This window comes from Drosophila albomicans, chromosome X (genome assembly GCF_009650485.2).
Source record: "Drosophila albomicans strain 15112-1751.03 chromosome X, ASM965048v2, whole genome shotgun sequence".
In the NCBI taxonomy this organism is placed as follows: Eukaryota; Metazoa; Arthropoda; class Insecta; order Diptera; family Drosophilidae; genus Drosophila; species Drosophila albomicans.
Window position 1 is genome coordinate 12,239,955 of NC_047627.2, and position 23,468 is coordinate 12,263,422.

Here is a 23,468-nt window from a genome sequence, read left to right on the forward strand (position 1 = left end):
ATTTATTTATTTAAATATTATATTATATTATATTATATTATTCCATTAAAATATACTCCTAACTTTTTTTAAAAATGTATAAATTTCATTAATATTAATATGAAATTGAATTAAAATACATAAATGTAATAAGTAAATGTACTGAATTTTGAAATCGAATTTTAAAATTAAATACAAGCATTTGAATGTTGCACTTAAATTAATTTAAAACCAAAATATAATTCAATGAATTTCATGAATTTGAAGTTCGAATTTTGAAATAAATTGAGTAAAATTGAATGTATGTAATAATTTATTAGATTTTGAAAATAAGTTTGTTAGAAATGTAATCGTAATTTAATGGAATAAAGTAAAGTTTTTCTGCAGTAGAAATTTTTATGTAAATCACAAGTATAAACTAAGTAATCGCTGCTAATAACCATAAATCATTGATGACAAATATGAAAACACATTTAGGCCTTGGCATGCAAATGCTTTAATGTTAAATGAACAGCCTGCCCCAATAGTCAATAGTCAATGTGGGAATGTGAATGTAAATGGGAAAATGTATTTCATTGATGAGCCAATGTTGGGAAAGCCGCTGGTCGTTGTTTTTTGATTTAGTGCTGGGACATTTTGCCACACACAGGCTATGGTAACCATAACGGCGTTTTTATGGACTTGGTCTTCGTCGGAGTTCCCCAATCGTTCAACACTCTGCGTCTGCATCTGAATCTGAATCTGAATCTTTGTTCATTCAAACGCTGTTTGCTTCTCTCTCTCCCCCTCTCTCGGTCTCTCTTTATCTTTCCCTCTCTATTCTCTGTATGTGTGTGTGTGTGTGTGTGAATGTATATTATCAATAAAAAATCATTTCAAATTTGAGATAACAATAAAAAATGGCAACGCAAAAGTTTGAGCTGTCAGGAAATACGTAAGGAAGCAGAAGTTAGAGCCCAGCTGTCAAGACTGCTCGACTCCTTGGTGCCCTGTAAGATGTAAATCTGCATGTGGTCTATCTATTTAGCATAAGATGGAGAGAGATTCTCCATCCTGCTGCCATGATTTAAAAGTGTCTTTTTATATATAGTACTCGACTGGCTTTTTTTTATTGAAATGGAAAAGACGAGCAACTGCTTGGTCAGTTTTTTGTTAGCTTTTTCTGCGTACGCAGTATTTGTTTGTATGTGAAAGTATTTGCTCATTTCACAGTTTCGGCTCCGGCTCCGGCTGTGCTCAACTTTCGGTCCCTGAAAATTGTGAAATTATATAAGAAATTGGTTTCCATTGTTTTTATTGACAAGGCAAGTTATTGCCCAAGAAGGCAGCTGAGGAGCAGTCGAACAGCGAAAAGTCCGGGACAAAAAACGGCACCAACTGTCACTCCATTTGCCCAAGGCTCAATTTTATTGGCAATGCGTGTGTCTGTGTGCGAGTGTGTGCGTGTATGTGTGTGCGTGTGTGTGGCCTCACATTCGAAATGAAGATATACTCGTAAAGCATATTGTAAAACAACAAATTAAAATGTCTGGCATAACGCAACAACGAACTCAAAACGATTTTCCAGAGCAGAGCTTGACAGCAGTTGTCAAGAAGCATGGAGTGGGGGAGTTAAGGAGAAGGGGAACGGGAAGGGGAAGGGGAGATGGGATCCTGACTAGAAGCTCATTTGGAACACATTGTCTGCTAATTGGCACATTAGAGCCAATGATTTTTGCCAATATCAGTCTAAAGTATTCGATATAAAGTTACGATAAGATACCCTATGCTTAGTTTAAAAGTAAATATAACAAAATTTCATGAAGTGATTAAAATAATTAACATAAAATAAATGTTTATTAAAGAAAAAGTGTTATATTATTCTTCATTGGTATATTGATGAACTTCGGTATAAGTCGCGTCTACACTTGCCGTTTTTTTTTTTCTATATTGAATTTTCAGGATCATAAGGACTGCAGTTATTATTGTATGTATGTTTGATCGTATCAGTTTTCAGTAGAGACTTTCGAAAATGTCATGCTCTGCTCAGCTTATAAATAACATATGTGAAAATGATAATATTTACTGCATTAAAAAGATTACATAAAAATAATCAGAAGCTTGAAATAGAAAGAAAGAAAAAAGGTTACATTTTAGGAAAAATATTATAAATTAAACTAAAAAATACAAAGTTATACTATACAAAAACTTAAAAAAAAAATGTTTTTTAAATATATAAAAAATATATTTTTAAATAATACTTGTTAATAAGCTAAATGTGACTTTGCACTTAGTCTTATATTAATCAGAATGCGGTTATCAGCTCGAAAAAATAAATAGAAATGAAAATCAAGAAATTCTGTTTTGGGTTGTTTGCAATAAAAATAAAATATTTATTATTTCAAAATCGAGGCAAAAAGATTTGTTCATAAATATAGACGCTTGTAAATCGATTTGTTTTTACATCTGCACAGAGGGCATAATAATTTTATGGCGCAATGTGCAGCAGTCTGAGAACAAGTCTTTTATGGTGTACAAATTTATGAATTTTTCAACAGAATTGTAATTGTTTTTCCTTCTCTCTCTCTCTCTCTTTCTCTCTCTCTCTCTCTGTCTCTGTTTCTTAGCAATCAGATCTATGCACATGGCACTCGTCGTAATTTTGTCAGTCAGCAGAATGAAGTCATGCAATTGCAAACTTTTGGGCAACTGCTCCGAATTTATTAATTCATTGACAACAACAAGTTTATTCACTCGTAATCGTAATCGTAAGTGCTCATTTCTAGTTAATGACTATATTGCCGAGCAGCGAGGTAAGCGAGGTAAGGTAAGCCCTGAAATATTCATTGATTTATGAATATTAATGGTTAACACTTGGGAAATCAATTGGCCATTGAGTGCGAGTGTTTGCTGCTGGCGTCCTCGTCAAAATACTATTAGCCGGCACTGTGCAAACAATGTATGCTGACCCACGGAGGACAAGAACAATACTTTCAGGAGTGCTTGTGTCGAATGTGTGTGTACAAATATTGTATGAAGCACTTGTCAATATGTGTGGCAATTTGTAAGAAGTCCAAATATAGCAATCGATAGCGGTTAAAGGTCACGCTGCGTATACTTGTTCTGCTGTGTTGTGTGGTTCCCAGGTGGATGCAACGGGGGGCAGCGAACAACATTTGCTGTTTAAGGGTAATTGTTGTTTACTCGCAGACAGGGAATCGGAATCAACATCAGAAATCAGCGAGAACTTTAATAAGCTGTGAAAAACACTTTTTTGAACACAGAAGGAAACGTGTTCAGATCAGGAGTAAAATGATGAATCACGAGAATATGACGTCAAAACTGAAATAAGAATGTAAAATCTTAAATAATGATCAAAATTCTACAAAAATTCTATTAACGAATTCATTCCAAAATTTAAGGAATAAAATCTTAATTGAAAAATTGTGAAGATTTAATCAGCAAATCAAATCAAGATAAAACCTCAAATTTAGTGTGTTAAAATTAAATAAATTATTAAACAAAAAATAATTATTTATAGGTAGATTTATTTTCTTTCTTTCTTCTTCCTCATTTAAAGCATTTATAAATTATTGAATTATTTTATTTAAACTCCTTAATTTATTTAATTTAACCATCGACCCCATCTTGACTTTTTGAGCTAACAGTCACAACACTAGACAAGGGATACTAAAAGATATCATTCGCTCTGCCAAGATTTCAAATTATTGTTTAAAAAAAGTTTAAAAATTCTTAAATTAGAAAGCTTTGCGATCTTAAAAATGATTTTGTAATCTCAAAACGACGATTGAATAAATAAATTTTATTTTAAGAATTTCTCAATCGGAAATTTTTTATTTCAAGAAAAACTACATCTTTTTAAAAGATCTTCTAAATCTGGAATTGTCATTTTAAGAATTCTTCCTTAGGAGCGAAAAGTTCTCAGCATCAAGATTTCCATTTTCATTTTCAATGTAGAATTTTTCCCTGTATAGCTGTTAAAGTACTACCAAGAGCATTTCCATTTAAGGCGGGCTTAAGCGACTTTCATGTAACATTTTACTCGTTGCTTCTGTCTCCGGTTTCTTGTTTGCTTGCAGCACAAAACTTGCGCCAAGTTTTTACTTTACTCTTTTGGATAATGTCAGATGCTAGGCAAAGGCAATATAATTATATATTAAAAGAAGCATGTAATTGTTGTTGTCATGCAACTGAATCTATAGACGAACGAACGAATGAATGGATGGATGGATGGATGGATGAATGGATGGATGGATGGATGGATGAATGGATGGATGGTTGCTGGGCTTGACTTGGTTTGGTTGTTGTGCGACGCCGAAAAACTTTTGCAATGATGTGTAGGAAAACTTTCGCTCGCTCACAATAAATTGGAAAACAAATTGAGTGCCAAAGCGGAGAGGAAAACGTCAAAAGTGCCACTTGACCAGCTGCTTGTGGCACGCGTTTACTCAACGCGAAGCGAAGCGACTCGACTCGACTCAGCTCGAGTTGAATTTTTCACTGAATTTTCCCTTTCTGTGTTGTGTGTGAGGCTGCGTTGTCGCGTCTGCTCATATTTCACCAACATTCATTTTTTTTCTGTCGATTCCATTCCCATTCCTTCACCATTTTTTTTTTTGAAGGTCAAAAGCGTCAACACACATGCCAATGGCAAAAAGGGGCGGAGCACAAAGCACACACAACACAGTTGTACTCAGAACTCAGTTTGATGACAAGGTGTCGTCGCATTTGGGCGTTGTTATGCCTACGCCCCCCTTTTATGGGGGAAAATAGAAAATCAGAGAGATGGGCGACAAGTTTAAATTGCCATAAGGCAAAATGCTTTTCTACCTTTAAAATAGAAAATCAAAAAAAATGGCAGCTCATTTGTATGCCTTTTGTGGCATGTGACAACGGCAACAACTGTTGCCTCGTCACATACAAAGAAGCGGCAAGCACACACGCACACACACACACACATACACAGTTGGTGTGATGATTTCCTGTTCCGATTTCCTGTTCTGTGCCCTGCACATTTTAGCTTGACAGTGCATTAATCTCACAAGGTGTGAATCCCCTGACGTACCTATTAGTCACACCTCGCTGTCTGCTGACCCGTGTCTCTGTCTCTGTCTCTATGTCTGTCTCTGTCTCTCTGCGTGAGCGTGTCCTTGGAAAATCAAGGTAGTCTTTTGAAAAACGCAAACTCAAAAGCCTTTGACACGGAAAACTGCACGAGAAACCACGATGAAAGGAATGCAATTTTGTGCTCGTAATTGGTTATAGCCAGGTCAATGCCTTGCGACCAGAGAAGCAGCGAATGCACAGAATATTTAAGAAATATATACATACACATAAATATTAATATAGAAAGACACATAAAATTAATATTTCCATGCGATTTATATTAGTTAGAAGCGAGCTAGAAAATGCCTTAAATTCGTGTCATTTTTAAAAGTAATTTATCATTGTTATTTATTATGCCCACTGTCCCATATGAAAACTTTGTGTCAACAGGAAATGCCAAAAAGGAAACACAACCAACCCACAATCGGAATGTTATTTTGGTTTGTTTGTTTTCGTATATTTTATAGCGGGTATCACAAAGTCAAGCTCACACACACACACACACACTCGGTTACCCGCTTTATGGCTACCGCTTTGCATTCAATAAAGCAACATTAATTTAAGTGCTTTATCTGCAATCGTTGGAAAATATTTGCAAAGCTGAAGCTGCAAATTGCATTTGCTCCTTCACAATTTTATGAATATGCTGCGCGTTTAATAAAATACATATTACTCTGTGTGAACTGAGACTGCGAACACGTCTGCCTATCGATATTATCAATAAAATTGCAAATTTAAACGAAATAAATTCATGTTCGATGCACCTGTATTTATAATATGTATAAAACTATTTCACAATCTTTATTCGATCGCAATCAAATTTTCAGGAATCGCAAAATCAGCTAGCTTAGAAAATACGTTTACTCCATTTTATTGTTTTCGATTTGCAAGGGGCGGAAGTGCAAGTGGGCGTGGTACAATTTTAAAAGCAAACTTGATCTGCGTGCAATATACAACAAACTACTGAAAATATGCCGAAATGTATATTTGGCATATCGATATACTACTACATTGAAGATATTCCATAAAATACACAATATTCCGGATTGTCAATTAATAACAAAAACAATTGTTGTTATTATTATTATAGCTTCATAGCTTATGCTCCTTTTGAGGAACCGCTAGGGGTTCAGATGAACATGGCTGATCATGAGAGGAGAGGCTTCCTTTTCGCTGTTGCATACAATTACCATAACCCTATAATACCCTTCTACCCTACGGGTGGCGGGTATAAAAAGACACTCTTTGCCATGGCACAAAGAAACATTATTTTGTGTGCACTTTTGAGAGAAGTAAGCACTATTTGCCCGAAGCTACAAATACATATGCAAGTGCGTACAGTGTAGGAAATATTTGGATCGAAAAGTTTGCACTTTACTCGAATATTTATTTTGCCATCATATTTTGGATGGTAAACACAGAGTAATTGAATGTTTATCTTTTAATAGAATTTGCAAGCCTTTTCGTCACTTTTGAAAGTGATTTAAATTGATTGTTTTGCATAGAGTGGAATATGAAGGCTTTTAGTGGTTCAAAGCATTTCTTTTTAATTGAAACATAATGAAACTTTGGCAAATTGATTATTTGATTATGTGGAGCACTTAGCGTAAGGTGCAAAAGTGCATCGATACTCAAAGAAATAAATTGATACAAAATTTCACACAATAATGCACATAAATAATGAAGCTTTGGCCATGGAAATCAATTTATTTGCATTGCAAAACACTCTCGACTATTGAATTAAATTCCAAACACTGAGGCTGTGAAATTCTAATGCACTTCGATGCAGTAATTATGAGTCATTAAATTGAGCACTGAATTGTTCGCAGTCTAATTAATGATACTCTGCTTTGCACCTATGCATAGGTATGTGGGTGAGAATATCAAATTATTTACATTTCGAATGCGCAACCCTGTGTGCTTCGGTGTTTAATTAAAAGGTCAGAATGTAAGGAATTAAATTGCACATTGTATCGGATTAAATGTGGCTGCCTCATTAGAAGCACACTCATATAATCTAAATGTATATTTGAAGGCAACAGATTAATGGCAATTTATCAGAATTTAAGTTTGAATTCACGAAAATAATTTCAATTCTAATAATTATAAACATCATTTGTCTGTCTGATAATTGTGTAATTATTACAACATGTTTTACAATACGAATAATTTGTTTAACAATTTCAAATTTTGTGTTTTTCTAATTATGCACAAGGTCTAAACCATTTCAGACTGTGTTTTGTGCATGTGGTTATAAATTGAATAAGCTAATTACGATGCTCTCGCTATACATACATACATATAAAGTACATATGTCTAGCATGACTGCGGAATGCTTTGAGGACGCACTTGGTAATCATCTAAACGGGCACGAAACCCACAAAAACCCACGACTGTCTGTCTGGCTGCCTCGCTTATTCACCTGGCAAAAATTGCAGCTTGAAAGCAGCTGGATGATGTTGGCGCAAAAACAAATGGGGAAAATGTTCTCCATGATGCATAACCCCTCGGGGACTGGGTAGGACAGTAATGGCGAAATTGTGTCTACTCTGTATATTTACACATACACACACTCATACTCACACACACTCTCGTAGATGTTGCTGGTGTGCTTGAGTGTGGCGCATTTTTGGTTGGTTAACTCTTATTAAAAACTAGCAGGAGGCTGCGAAAACACGGCGCAAAACTTTCGGCAAAGGCTGCGTACTTCAAGAGAAACTAACACAAATAAAAGACAGATGCCTCCTTCTGCTCATTGTGTGCAGATGGCAGTAAGCCAAGCACTCATGTTTCGGCCCATTTGTTTACACATGAAAAATAATAGTTAAAGTCATTTCACTTTAATGACAACTACTTAACATTTACCATAAACATGGCTACGCCACCGAAGCATTTAGCAAAGGGTAAATATATTTATTGCCACAACTGAAATTACACATCGATTTTGTATAAAATATCAAACTCATTTCATTTCGTTTAAATATTCAAATTTTATGCTTTATGTTTACATTTGAAAAATAAAAAATACAATTATTTATTTTTAATAGTAACTACGATCCCATTTCGAAAGTGCAAATGTATTGACCACCTATTAATATTGTTTTTAAATAGTATTTAAAATATTGGGTAAATCAGTCATTAATTTGATTTATATACGTATATAGTTTATAATAGAAATTGAATGGCAACAACAACTATATTTAAAAAGTTGGAAATATATTTGAATTATTGCTTCAACTGAATGGACATTAATTTCATTTTTAAATTGTATTTCAAACTCGTTGCAATTGATTACAAAAGTGAACGAAAATTAAGCTTTTGGTTCATGCAATTTTAATGTCCTTTACTTAACATTAATAGGAATAAAATATATTTATTGCAACAGCTTAAATTACACATTAATTTTAATCGCTTATAATATTTCAAGTTTCCAGTTTTGAAACACTTGCTTTTATAAAGAAAAACAACAACAAAACTTATTGAAGAAAAATAATAGGCAAATTCACTTCACTTCAATAGCAACTTCGACTGTAATTAAAAGGTGGAAAGTGTATTTCCAATTAGTTAATTTTTTTTTATTTTAATAGTATTTGAAATTCATTTCATTTTATAAGCAAATTGCAATTTCGAGCGTCGCTCTCTTTGGTAGAATATAAATCATTTCCAGCCACAAAATAATTTTCTTTCGCTTTTCTTATGCAATTTTCTCGATTATCATTTTCGCACAGCACTTGCGGCTATCGCACTTTCGCAAATTTCTTTTTAGTCTCTTCTATCGTTCATTATGAATAGTTGCGATAACTTTGCTAGCCTGTAGTCCCCTCTCTCTCTCTCTCTCTCTCTCTCGCCCTTTCTCTGTTCCGAGAAGAACTCACCTTCGCGAAGTGTTGCAGCTTTTCGTTGTCGCCATTTCTCTTGACATCTTTGTCTTTGGCCAAGCCTAATTAATGGCTGCAATGCTCGCTCTCTTTTTTTTTTTAGCAGCAGCAACACGAAATAAAAGTAGCACAAGCAAAACGGCAAAAGAATCCAATTAATTATTAATTTGCACGCTGTCAGCGCTTTGAATGGGATCAAGGCCAAAACGGACTGCGACTGAGACTGAGACGTGGCGGACAATGTCTGGTATTTTTCTCAGCATTTAGCTTTAATGCCTTCAATGTCTCGCTGCTTACTCGCATATTTAGATGGAGAGGCCATTAAACACAGATAAATATGTAGATGCAATGGCTTTTTGTAGTGCACAATAATCAAAATAATCGTAGCTTACTTTGTGGGGCAAACTTTGCCCGTTGTTTGTTCATAAGTCTTTGCAAATGAAATTGAATTGGAATTGGAGCTGTTTTTTTTTTTTTGAAATTGCCCCAAGCATTAACGAGGGATTCACATAAATCAGTGAATGGACACAACAAACAAGTCGAGGCGAAGTTAAGGGTTCGAGATTGGGAAAAGCGAGTGCAACGTGCGCTGCACCTTGACATAATGATGGCCATAAATTGGTGTGACAGGGCACAACGTTGACATTTATAAATTTATGAGCCAGTGCAAGTCGATGCCGTGTGCAACAGATGTGCTCCTCCACACACACACATACACACACACACACACACATCTATGTTGGTCGAGAGCCAAAAGCGAAAGCAGGAAGCTCAAGGCGGAAGTAGGGCAAAGGCAGAAGGCTGAAGGCGTCAAAAGTGTTTGTATAACAAATTGCCATATGGCGTTGTCTCAATGTGTGTGTGTGTGTGTATGTGTGTTATGGCATGTGGCATGTGTGTGTGTGTATGTGTGTGTGTGTGGGTGGGCACAAGTTGTTTGCTTGCCATTGTTATTATGCTGTTAATAAGTTGGTAATGTGGGTGTCGAGGCGAAAGATGAATGTCTGAAATACTACAGCAGCATGCACGTAGCAACAATTTTGTCAGAGTGTCGACTGTCGACTGTCAGACCCCGCAATCCAAACTTGATGCGAAGCAGGCAAAGTAAACAACATTATAAACATCATCAGCAGCAACGACCGGAAACGGAAACAAGTCATAAAACTGCAGAGCTTCTTCTACTTCTCCGTCTTCGTCTTCTTCATCTTCTTCTACAGAGCCCAAAGGCGTCGCACAGTGGCGCACAGTACAACAGTTTAGAATTTGCTTAGCTTAAAGTGCTTTCGTCTCTAGTCTCCCCCCCTCCGCCATAAATTTCCTTTTCGAAGAAACCATTATTTAGTCTCTCGTTAGTTGTTTACTTCAGTGACAATTTGCAATGTCCCAGCTACATAATCCTCTTGCATAACTGTCCGTAGTCTACTCAATATTTTGTTCGCTTTCGCTTTAATCGCTTTGGAGAGGCAATTCACCACCGTACTTGCACAACAATTGAAGCTGCCACAATTTAGGCATATCTTTTGAGGGAATGCCAACACATACGCGCTTGAAGGAAATGTGAAATAAATAAAAGGAAATACGCACGCAGGTGACAAGGCCAGAGGCAAACAGAGACATTTGCACATTCTCACAGATCCCAATTCCACATCCACATCTAATTCAAATTCCAATTCAAATTCAAATTCTGAGCTTCAGATTCAGATTTTCACATTTGGAGACTTTTACACGGAGCGCTAAGACTTTGCCTAATTCGCATTGAAAATGAGGATTTGCCGTGGCATTATCCCAGAGTCATTGTTACTGGCTTCGCATTTGCAAAGACTTAAGCTTAGGCAAATGCTCCGACTTGTGTACATCTTGTACTATGTACAATATTATCTGGCTGCCCAAGGGCAACCAACCAACCAACCAAACAAATGCTTGCCAGCATTTGTATCTGCTCGACTATCTGCATCTAGCACTCAAATTTATGTTCTATAATCGCGGCCTTCATAAATAATTTTGTGCCACGTGGCTGAGCATGTTGGCTTAGAAACAAAGTTCACTTGCAGTTGTATTTAATTAATGAAAGTCAATTTAGAATGCGAAATAAGTGTGTGCTAAATTAAATTAAATAATTTAAACGAATTGCAGGAGAGTATTCTTTAAGTAGTGTATCGTTTATTTTCTAATTGTGTAGCTAAATTTATAAATTATTTATGTCGTCCGGCAGCCCGAACGATTTTAAATGTAATACGATATGAAGAAGCTTTAAGTTTCAAACAAGAAAAAACACAGTTGTTAAATAAAACTAAATAATTTAAACGAATCACAACTAAATATAATTCTTTAATCAATATTAGATTTTTATACTTATTGTGTAAAAAAATTAAAGTATTTATGTATAAAATGGCTACCTGGACTTGCACAACAGTCCAGCCCTGGTTTTTGATATGAAGAAGCTTTGAATATATCATAGATATATAAATATAAACGAATTTAAACAAATCACAAGTGAATACTCCTTAATTAGTTTTATGGTTTTAAACCAAGCCTTTCAACAAATATTTAATTTCAATCTCGCATTTCAGAATTGCATTTGTTTGACAATTAAACAAGAAGAAGCACAGCATCGACAGCAGTTGAAAAGTTCTGAAGTTGTATTTGTTGTAATTTTGAGTTTACTTTTGCAAATTAATTGAATCGAAACTACATGATTTAATATAACCAATCTAAACAGAATCTTTCACAAGTATTTTTAGAGTATTTGGCAGTCATTTCTCTCCTGTCAATTACTTCAATTGCTGCAACTTTGTTTTAATGAAATTGCCAAGCAGCAGAAGCAGAAGCAGAGCGCACATTGTATGCTTGAACCTTTTAAATGGTTCAACAGTCTCGAAGGTTGTGCTGCGGCAGTAGTGCTGAAAGGGCTTAGAGCCAAGCAAATGAAGTTGGCCAATTGTTAAGCGCTTGTGACAGGTGCCACAAGCACTTTACTAAGCCCCAGCGAGTGCCGAAAGTTGCAAGTTTCGGGAATGGAATGATGATGATTTCTAATGAAATCGAAATCGATGATCGACATTGCTGCTGCCTCCCCTTTTACGCTTTTACGCTGTTGTTAAAGGTTCAAGGCACTTCGTGCTTCGTGCAGACAAACTAAGCCAAAGATACAAGTATGCAAAATATATATTTAGTACAGGGCAGCAGCCACAAAGCCAATGACAATGACGACGGCAACCCATTAAATCCCCGTCACGGGTTCTCCAACCTGCAAAAAGCGACTGTGCAAGTCATAACTTCTCGGAACTACAACGATGAGCACTGAGTACTTTTATATCCGGTTATTTCCGCTCAAGTGTGTGTGTGTGTGTGTGTGTGGGTGTGAACATATGCATATTTCAACCTTTGAACCCTTCTCGGTGTAACCACAATGATGGCTTCCAGTTATGACTTTGCTGGCGCTCATCGTTAGTCGGTTCAGAGATTCGCTAGCATATTTTCAGATTTATTACTACAAAAAAGAAAATAATAATAATAAAATGCACACACACGCACACACATGCAAAGTGTATGTGTGACACACTTATGTTGAATTATGAAGTCGCCGCACATAAATTTGTTATCGAACTCTGCTCCGTCTAAGCATCAGTCTATACTATATACTTGTAGTAGTAGTATACTATGTTATATATGGGCAATGTACGCATAAAAATGAAATCGAATGTAATGGAAATGCGTTCAACTTCCTCTAAATTGACTGAGCTGTATATTCTCGTATCGCATGCAAATAAAAGTCGCTTTTTTTAAACGGTTCGCTTTTTGGGAGTCTATTCGGGATTGGGTTTATGGTAGTTTCCATTCTTATTTTTTTATTGAGCGTGTCGATGGCTGCAGTAAACCGTATTCTTTTGAGCGGAAATAACGCATGTTTACAAAATGTTGCAGCTGTCTTTATAAATTTGAGTTTCACGCACAGAAAAACTTCAATGCCATGCAATTTATATTATTAAAATAGTAAACACTAAATTTAAAATGCTATTGAAAAATAATAAAATTAGTGAAGTTTATTTTAACAAAATTGTCAATCACTTACCAATTTAATAAAACTTATCTAAATTTAAGAATTTCATTGAAAATATATAATTGGCATTTAATCATGCGAAGAAAAACTTCAACTTATTGCAGTTTAAATTACCAATAATATTGACGGTTTTATTATTTAAATTTCAGTTGATAAACATACCTAAAAGAAAAATAATTAAATGATTGAAAACATATCAAAAGAGTCGACAGATTAGAGAAACTTAAAATAAATGCAGTTTAAATGAATAAAATAAAAAATATTACATCACTTCACAATTTAATAAACATTTAAATACATATATTGGTAAAAATATCTAAAAATGAATTCTTGCATTTTGATGGCTTAATTGAAAAGATATATGTACAACAAAAAAGTGAGCACATCAATTTACTTTCAAGGATAAAATCAAATCGGATTAATTGTTTACTTTTTTTATACGGATGTTCACCTTTATTTTTTCAAGTTGAAAATATTTCTATTTAAAAATATTGTGACCAAAACACAAAACAAAAAATGCAATCTATTTCGTTGAACAATTTTCAATGTTGTTGCTGCTTGAATTGAGTTTGAAACAAATTGGCCGTAGAGCAAAACAATTCCATCAAACTTTTCCACTATTTCGACGCAGTTGAGTTCATAAAGCAAAACTACGTGGATAACGGAAAAAAAGATAAGCGCCTTAGCTTACAAAAAGCTTTGTTTAATATGTCAGTCAGACAGTCAGTCAGTTGGTTGGTTTTATTGCTGCAGATACGCGAGTTGTTAATTAAAGAAAGCGCAAGAAATTGCACGCTTTTAACCAACAAATAGTTAAACCCAGATTTAGCTCAGGTCGCGTCAGATTATAAAACAGAATATCTATAACCAACACACACACACACATACATCGGTAATATAATTAGCAACAGATGCAGGACATTCGTCTCCAGCTCAGAGAATGAGAGTCCATAAAAGTGGCAAAGCGAAGCGAGGACAGTCGCAAGTGGGAATAGCAATTGTGCTAGAGAATATATATGGCACTTGATGACCCCGAGGGTCGGATGCGTTTAAATTCCATATTCAACTTGGCTGCACATTTACAAGGCACCAGTGCACCAGTAAGAAACGGCATAATAAAACCATAAATATATACGATATAGCAAAGAGCAGACTTACCTTGAGCGAACTGGATGAGCTTGCAGAGGAACTCGCCAAAGATGAAGTTGCGCAGCAGCGTGCCAACCAAAGTGACGGGCATGCAGAGGACACCGAGCAGTATATCCGAGATGGCCAGATTGAGCAGAAAGACATTGGTGATGGTGCGCATGCGGCGATTCTGGACGAGAGTGAGCACCACCAGCAGATTGCCGACGACAGCGCAGAGCAGGATGATGCTATAGCAGGGTATCACCCAGATGGGCACATCGGCAATCACACGCGATACGCTGCGATTCGTTGGCGTCGCTGTCATGCCAGTTGCCACTCTCGATCGCGATCCCGATCCCGATCCTTCTGTCGTCGTTGCCACATAGCTGGCGATGGTGCTTAGCTGCAGTGCAGCTGGTGATGTGGGTGATGGCGATGCGGATGCTGATGCGGATGCGAATGAGGCATCGTTGTCCGTTGAGTCGAGCTCGCTGCCGTAGTAAATGTAGAGATCGCTGCCATTGATGCCATCGCCACTCCCGTAGAGCTCGCCGGCAGCATAGCTGGCATTGAGCTGCAGTGCAGCATTCGTTGCCAGCGGCGCGAGCGCGGACAGCAGCTGGCGATACAAATAGATGGCGTTAATCGTGAGGCTGTCTCTTGATCGCCCACTTGAACACTCGCCTCGTGCACTCGAAAAAAAAAACGAAATGAAACGTAACGAAGCGACTTGCAAACAGAACAACTTGTGTGTACACAAAGAGACAGAGACACTTCGTATTGCGGTTGCCAAGCGCGCCGTGTGCCGCCGTCGCCTTGAAGTCACCGTCGTGCACTGAATCCACGGAATGCCGCCAGCGGCTGTTTCGGCGTCCTTTTCGGTGGTCGCCAGTTGCCAGTTGCCAGTCGCCCGCAACACGCGCAGTTTGCGAAACTCACCATGGTTAGTGCTTTGACTGGCAACATGCTGCTAAGCTGGCAACTTGTTGCTGGCAACATTTGTTGCATCTCCAGCAATATTTGTTTCGAACTTTGCTTGCTTTTAATTAAGCTATCAAGTAAATGAATCCTGAATGTAAATTATGTTTAATATTGAATATTCGATTCTAGGAATTGATTGATTGATGTCTATAAATACAACGAAAATGAAATGTTCACGTCCAATTGAATTGCTTAAACTTTTTAATTACATATTTGCAATGATAATATTGCTTCCAGGAAATGCGAGCGATGTCTTTTCAATTCGCATTAAAGAGAATTTTTAATGTGCGGCTCAAATATGATTTTATTATATTTAAATATTTGCACTTTTTTTGGGCTTTAATGAAATGATTACTTAATTGCCTCAATATTTGACAATCAGGTGGTATTTGCATTACTTCCTCTCGCTCTCTTCCTCTCTTATTCTCTATCTCTTACTTGCTCTCTTAGCAATATCCTGGCAAGAGCTGAAACAACATTATTATAATCAGTGCCTGACAGAGAAAAGGACATCACATTTGTCAAGTTAATTAGCGTGCCAGCGACTTCCACTTGTTTACACCTTTTGCTCATTATTTAACCACCGCTTTGCTTTGTTTGCCCGACACCTTTTCGAATTGCACAACTTAATGGGCGGGGGGCGGTGGGGATGAAGTATTAGCCTTTCAGGGTGGGTGACTTTCATAAGTCAAGTCAAGCAACTTTAAGCCACAAAAAATGAACATCAACATTTTGCACATCATCTCGAGACGCTCCGAAAATTTATTTTAGTTTTCCACAAGTCAGCAAACTTATTTTCAACACTTTTGCAGCAGTTGATCTAAGCTCTTCTTGTTTTTCCATTCCTTTTTTTTTTTTTTTGGTAATAAACTCTTTCTTTTTTGCCACACTTTGAATAAAGTCACTGAAGAGGTGTGATGAGTTTGTGATTGTGTGAGTTTATATTTCGAGTGTCTTATTGTTCAATTTCATATTCCCAAACAAAAAACGTATATCGCTCTTAATATTTATATTTTAATATTTCATTGCTTTTAAAATTTCATTATTTTTCAACAACATTTGCAACAACGCATCACATTCACATTAGAGATCAAGATCACAAAAATAGGAAGTCCTAGTGTGACCAGCTTATTTGAATAGAACTTATAATAAAGTTATCGATATATGAAATGGTATTGGTGATTATTTGAATGGGGATATTTCAACAATTATAATTATTAACAGAAATAATTAAATACTACATTTTAGTGCTTCATCGTCGTCTGTTCGTTTTCGTAATTTCTACGCGTCTCCCCTCTTCACGACATCGATATCCCATCAGCTATCGATCTGTCAGTGTCATCATTATACTGATATGCCATCGATATACTACAAAATTCTTTAAGTAACTAAGGCAATCAGTTAGAATATTAGAAAAACATTGCAGCAACAAATTTATTTTGTTTCTTTTACAGGGTAATCAGATGTTGAGCACGCTTGATGGCTGCGCTTCTGTTTGCTTTATTTCACCAAAGTGACTAATTCAATTTAACTTTTTGAAGGGCCCACGAAAAAGGCAAACTTCGGCCGGGCACATAAATAATGCCGTTGCATTAATTAAACTCGGCCCGGATCCGCCCAGATTTGAGAGCTCGCAGCTTAGAGAGTGAAAGCCCGCAGCAAACAGAGAATATGTTTCTCAGTTTGAGTCTCTCAGGTCCGTTGCTTGCCTGCTGGCCAATGTGCTCTCCATTTATTTATTTACTTTTGTGTTTTAATTAATTTTAATTATTGTATTTGCATTTGGTGCTGTTTGGCTGTTGGCGCCATTTCGTTTTTCGCCATTTCGTATCTCGTGTTGCCTTCTTCTTTATCACTCTCTTCCGCTGGTTTGCACAGTGGACGTAATCTGCTTTATTTCAACATAAATTCCATTTGACACGCCAACCCATTTATGCCTTGGACTTGAACTAGACTGAGTTTCCTTTTGCCAAATTAATTAAAATATTTAAATTTATGAGTGTCACATTTTATTCATTTTTTAAGATACATTTACTTAAAGCAATCCTTTTTCTTTTCAAATAGAATCAAATATCTTTATATTTATCTACAATATTAATTTAAAATACACTCATGAGTTTCTGCGTAAATAAACATTAATTTAAAGCAATCATTCTACTTCAAAAACAAGTATCTATTACTTCAATTTATTTAAGTAACATTCATTAGTTTTTGCTCTCACAAATTAATTCACATTTATTAGTGAAATATTTATTAGTTTACTACATTTAGTTTTGACAATAATTCTTCTTAATAAAGAAATACTATATGTCTTTAATTATTATTTTTTATATACATTCGAGAGTTACATTTATGAGTGTCATATTTCATTATTTTTAAAGATACATTCACTTACAGCCAACTATTCGACTTTAATAATAGATATCTAGTACATATATTTAATTAAAATACAATTCGAATTGACACCCAATAAATTTAGAACATGTTGAACTCGTTTGATAATCTGTCAATTGTGTTTAATTAAAACAGCAGACAAAAAAAAATATTATAATCGAGAGCAGGTTTCTAGCTCACCGCCAAACTAGATTACCAATTTAATTCCTGTCAATTAAATGTCAATTAAAACTAATTTGCCACCTCATTGCGTCATTTGCAGTTTATTATTATTGAATTGTGGTAGCCAATTTAAATTGTTGGTATTGCGTCTCCAGGGTATTTTGGGTGTCGAGCATTCTCCGCATTGGCAGCATTAATTTCATGCTAATGCAATAATATTTCGCATCGTTTACGAATAATAGCATCATCATCACGCGAGGGGAGAAGATCAACAGATATAAATTTTATAGAGCTGTAGAATAAATTAAAAAACTTCTTATATAATTTCTGGCAGTCGTTAAATTGATGAATTAGTTGACGAATTAAATTAAAACAGATGTATTTGCATATAGACTACATTGAAATGTTTTTTTTAACCTTCGTCTAATTGTTTTCTTGTAGTTGCAACATGTTCGACGATTTTCCAAACACTTTATGAACTAAAACTTGGCGAATGGCGAAACTTTTGTGGATCGTCTTATATTTTTCGCTGCGCTGAAAAGTTTTCACTTGGCCAAATCATCATAAAAAGAAAATGCTACGCCATTAAAGTCGACTTTGGCGATGCCAAATCGCCTTCCTCTTGGCCAAAAGCAGCCTCAAGTTATGCGGAAATGTGCCTCAAAGTAGACTCATAATTAGAGACAAGCAGCTATTATGGCATCTTAAGAATGTTTCGCACCCAAATGGCACAACAGGTACGAACAGAAAGACAGACAGACAGACAGACGGCATGAAGCGAGTTGTGTTTATTATTAGACTCTGTAAACAAATGAGCAATTCTATATACAGCATTACGGAAATTCCCCCACTATGTAAAACTCCAGTGATGATGCAGGTTCATTTCAATTATGAGAATGCTGCCAACGAATGTGATGATAAGAGTAGGCGTTGGCTGAAGATGAACTTCAATTTATGCAGCATTGAAGAAAGCGCCATATACTTTATGGCTTTATGCTTTAATGTGTTAACTTTAATATGGGATCAAACAGAGTAAGTTTCTGTATTTGATAGTAGATTCTGTTACTCTGTTTATAACTTATAGCCTATTTCCACAACCATTCCATACTTGCAAATTAACATTTCATCGAAGCCCGTTTTGAGGCCTAAAGAAGCGATAAAAACATTAAATATATTTGAACATAACATAATGATTTATGCAGGCAGTAGTGCAAATTGCATTGCTTTTCATTCATTCGTTTCTATCAACATTTTGAGTTGTGGTGAGCTTTGTTTAGATTTCACCTCCACAAAATTATATGGAGAAATGTTGAGCAAATGACATTTAAAATATATATGGAGGAAATCCTAGTGTATAAGCAATAAGAATAAATAAATATTTCTTAAAGTGCGTAGTTATTTAAAGATGATAAATACTACTAAACATCCAAGATAAGATTCCAAAATGCATCTCACAATGTTTTGTGACGTATATACTTATTTAAATGCTTAACGCGTGAGTCGCATTACATACTAAAATATAAAAGAAGAGGGCTCCTTAAGCTAGGTCCTTTAGAGATGAGAAACTATTTTTAGATAAGAGGATTTTAAGAAATTAAAGTAAGTTAATTTCGAGAATTTACCACTTGTAGTTAAATTGTTTGCACATGCCGTCAGTTCACGAACAGAATTCATGCGAATCGGTGCGTTTATACAACTACTATAATGACAAAAACAAATCCAAGATATATTTATATTACATTGGTACATATTTATTGTTTTAAAAATGGCGTAAGATGCAAGTACTTATTTGCTTATAACTTATTTGGCCATATATCCTTTCTTAGATGTAAGTAGATTTAGAATGCTAAAATGCTCAAAATTAAATAATAAACTTTGAAAAATTTGCTGTTTTTTAAGTTCAAATTTTCAGTAAGCATCAACTTTGATTTCAAATTTATGCAATACATTATAGTGGGAAAGTTGTTTTGCAATTTGAAGCAAACATAAAGAATACATGTATTTTAACTGACAAGATTTGTTGCAAAGATCATTGATATTGAATCAATTAAATTCCAGTCGGCATTTTAAATATCTTTAATAAAACATTTTGTATTTTTACTGACCACATAAAAGATCTCTATTTAAACAATTAAAAATTATTTATTATTTACTTCTTTGTAACAATTTGGTAAGTAAAAGAAATTTAAATGTAACGAAATCTCAAATTTACATTAATATTGAAACGATTTGTTTTAAACACCTGATGAAGTCATAATGATCAATTGATGAAAGTGCTTGACTTGTTTTTTCAGTATTCTTAAGTAGAAAATTTGAGTTTTGATTCCAGTTACGCTAGACACACGTCTAAAATGCAGAAATCGAATAATTTATGTATTTTCTTGTAAGGCAATCGCATCTGTTTGCAGCTTGAACTTAATTTGCCGTGTACATCGAATGCTTTTTAGTTTATAAGCTCTGAGACCATGAGCAAGATTACAGTAAAGAGCAAATGGGAGTGTTAGGGGGAACTTTGGTTGCCAAAAGTGAAGCACCGTAAATGGATATTAAATACATAGTATTTGAGCTGCGTGTCCAGCTGAGAGGATAATGAGTTGAACTTACTTAGTTTGGACACGAACACGGATACGGAGACGAAGACGAAGGGCGGCAAAAATTTAAGGGTCTTAATGCTGATGGTAGAAGAATTTCAGTTAAGAAATATGTTTGTCCGCTAAAGTAATTAGCAATTCAGTTCATTATAAGTCGAGTGAATCAGTGGCTACTTTGCGACTCGAGTTTCAACAGAGATTCCCAAGGGACCAAAAGTGTGGCCAGGTTCCTCTCGGTTCAGGTATTCATTGTGTGCGTGCTTTACGAGTGTGCGTGTGTGCGTGTGAGTGTGTGAGTGTATTCGCGACTCGCAGCAGCCAGTTTAGGGTTTAGCTTTGCCTTTAGTTTATTGACTTGAGTGAAAATTCTTTTTAGCTTTCATTGAAAAATTTCTTTACCGTTGTGTTGCGTTTCTGCCGTTCTTTTGACACCGAGACGAACTTTTATTGGAGTTTGCACTGTGTTTTTGTTTGTGGCACTTTTCTTTGTTTGTTGTTGTTAGAGGCAACATTTTACGACCTTTTTTGCCGTTGCCGTTGCCGCTGCCGTTGTTATTGTTACTTGTGCTTATGCTCGCTTGCTGTCATTATTACGAGTATTGCTGTTTCTCTTGCTGTTGCTGTTGTTGTTCTTGACGGCTGTAAGCTGGAAATTATGCTGCTGAAAAGTGCAGTGGAAAATTGTGTGACTCCCGAGTTATGTACATGCTTAAAGGCAAAGGCGCTGAATACATAAATCGAGTTAACTTAACAACAATAAAGAAATCGACAATCCGCGCTGAAAGGTTCAAACAAAAGCAAAAACCAAAAACCAAAATGCGAAATACACGAGACACGAAAAGTGAAAAGTGAAAAGCACAAAAACCAAAATTTAAGAATGCTGCAGTCGAGAGTGCTCGACTGTGAGATACCCGATACCCATTTTTAATTAAAGTAAGACAGTGCGGTATTTCTCTACAAATATGCCAAATAAAATACCAATACTGAAATATACCGACTAATTTCAATCCCTGTGGTATTCTTCAAAAAATATACGAAATAATATGCTGAAAATACTTAAATATACTGAAACTATGTTTGGTATTTTAATATACTACTACGTTCCAAATACAAATATGATTGAAATTATATCATAGAGCTAAAATAATACTATATGGTTAAAAATATACCATGGAGTTTGAAAAGTACCAAATTGCCAACCAAACAGATAGACAGACAGAAAGGCGGAGAGGAAGGCAGATGGACATAAATATATCGTCTCGACTGTTGATCAAGAATCAACAATTTGTATAATTCGGTCTGCCTTTTACATACATTAGTTGGGGGCACACAGTTATCATACCCTTTTGGTAGCGGGTATACAAAAGTCCTTGGTCCTGGGTCGCCCACTTAGTTAAGTTCATTAAGTGGCAGTCAGCCTGCAGAGCAATATGGGTGTTGACTTGGGACCGGGGCAAATTAAGATTCTTTTGTACGAAAACCCGAAAAACGAAATGAAAAATACACATACAACAAGTGAACGATGAAATTATAAACGAGAATTCAATTCAATACTCGCGCTTGCCTAGCCTCATGTTTGAAGTTGCAAATTGTGCGAGCGAAATGCAAATTGCCATAGCGAGAGAGAGAGAATGAGTTTCATTAAGCCCACACACAGATTTCTCGCATTCCATTCGCATTCACACAGTGTTTATCTATCGATTTTCACTATTTGCTGAACAATCGCATTATTACTGATATTTACAATTAGAGTAAGAGCAAAAAAAGCCTTTCATAAAAGCAAACGCCAGCGGAGAATTAATGAATTTATTTGCAATTACTTTGATGCTTTCGGCAAACAAAACTCAACTTACTATATGAAGGCAAATAATTAAATAATCGTAAAGCATTTTGCACACAGCATTTAATATTCTGCTAGAGCATTCGGTTATTTGATCATTAAATCTTAACCAAACATTTAACTGCATCTGTAATCTGCTAATTTGTTGTTGTCAATCTGGTCAGATAGCAGCCTGATCATGAACATGACAGATGCCAACACACAAGCTAACTCAAATATACGTTTTCACCCACAGTTAATCTAATCTTTATAGCGCTCAAATCAAACTTAACCCATCCGTCATTGTCACTCGAACTTTTTGTTCTGGCGTTCATCAAAAAGCAGTCCATTTATTACACACTTAGTATTTGCAGTGAAGTTAAACGAACTCGACTTAGGAATGCACTTTAGTTAAAGTAGAAGGGTATCTTAACTTTTTTTGTACCAACAATATTCACTGCAGGATTTATGATTCCTGAAAACTTGGTTGATATGAGATAAAAATTGTAGAATGTTTTTGAGAAATACTTTTGTATGACGAGAAACGCCTACAGCTTTAGCTGCTTTGGCTAACAATTTAGTATATATTGTACTTTATGGTATATTTTTTATTCGACTGTAGCTTCGTTTTATCTACATTTGCGAATCATGAATATATTATTATTATACATTTGTGCATGTTTTTTCCAAACTAGTAAAATTGCTTCGCTTTAATTAAAGAATATTCTCACGTAGTATTTAATTGTAATTAGCAAGCAGTTAGAGAACAATTGAAGTCGACTTGTTAGTATATATTTAGTATATACAGTACTTTAGCTTGATTCCATATTTGTTGTCATCATTTTTGTTGGCTCAGCCCCCGATATTTGTTGTGGCTTTGGCTGTTGCTGTCGTTTGCTGTGTTTGCTTTTTAAACAGGCAATGCTTAATATTTGTGTATGTTCTCAATCAAAACACATTGGTGGCCAGCCACCTCAGCCCCCGCCCCCGCCCCCGTCCACGCTTGCCACATGCCACATGCCTGAACCACAATGCGAGTTATATTTGGTTCCATTTCACGTTGGGCAGCGTGTCCGGGGAGCTTGGACCTGTCGCTGCTGCCACCAATTGCGCATTTGACAGGCGTCGCACGTTCGTTTTTTTTTTTCTGCTTTGGTTAGGGTAAACACGCATGCACACCCACACACACACACACACACACACGCACATACCGTAAGCATATGCCATTTGGCAGCGGTCTGCTTTAGGCTCTTTAAATTGACGTTATGCATACGCCCTGTGGGCCACTGTGCGGTTAAATGTTTATGTTCAGCACAAACCATTTGCATTTTCGCTTCTTTTTTGTGTTCTTTTTTTTTTTTTTTGCTCAT

The 23,468-nt window shown here is 35.8% G+C and overlaps 1 protein-coding gene across 1 annotated transcript in view; it reads right to left on the bottom strand.

The window, feature by feature from the left end:
* The window catches only part of LOC117567494 (octopamine receptor 1), a 38,760-nt gene extending 23,643 nt beyond the window's left edge, over nucleotides 1-15,117 (bottom strand). Inside the window, exons 1-2 of the mRNA XM_034247527.2 lie at nucleotides 15,091-15,117; nucleotides 14,182-15,025 (exon numbers count right to left, since the gene is read on the bottom strand). Coding sequence (XP_034103418.1) covers nucleotides 14,182-15,025; nucleotides 15,091-15,117 — 871 coding nt within the window. The remainder of the gene's footprint in view (nucleotides 1-14,181; nucleotides 15,026-15,090) is intronic.
* Nucleotides 15,118-23,468: the final 8,351 nt, after the last annotated feature.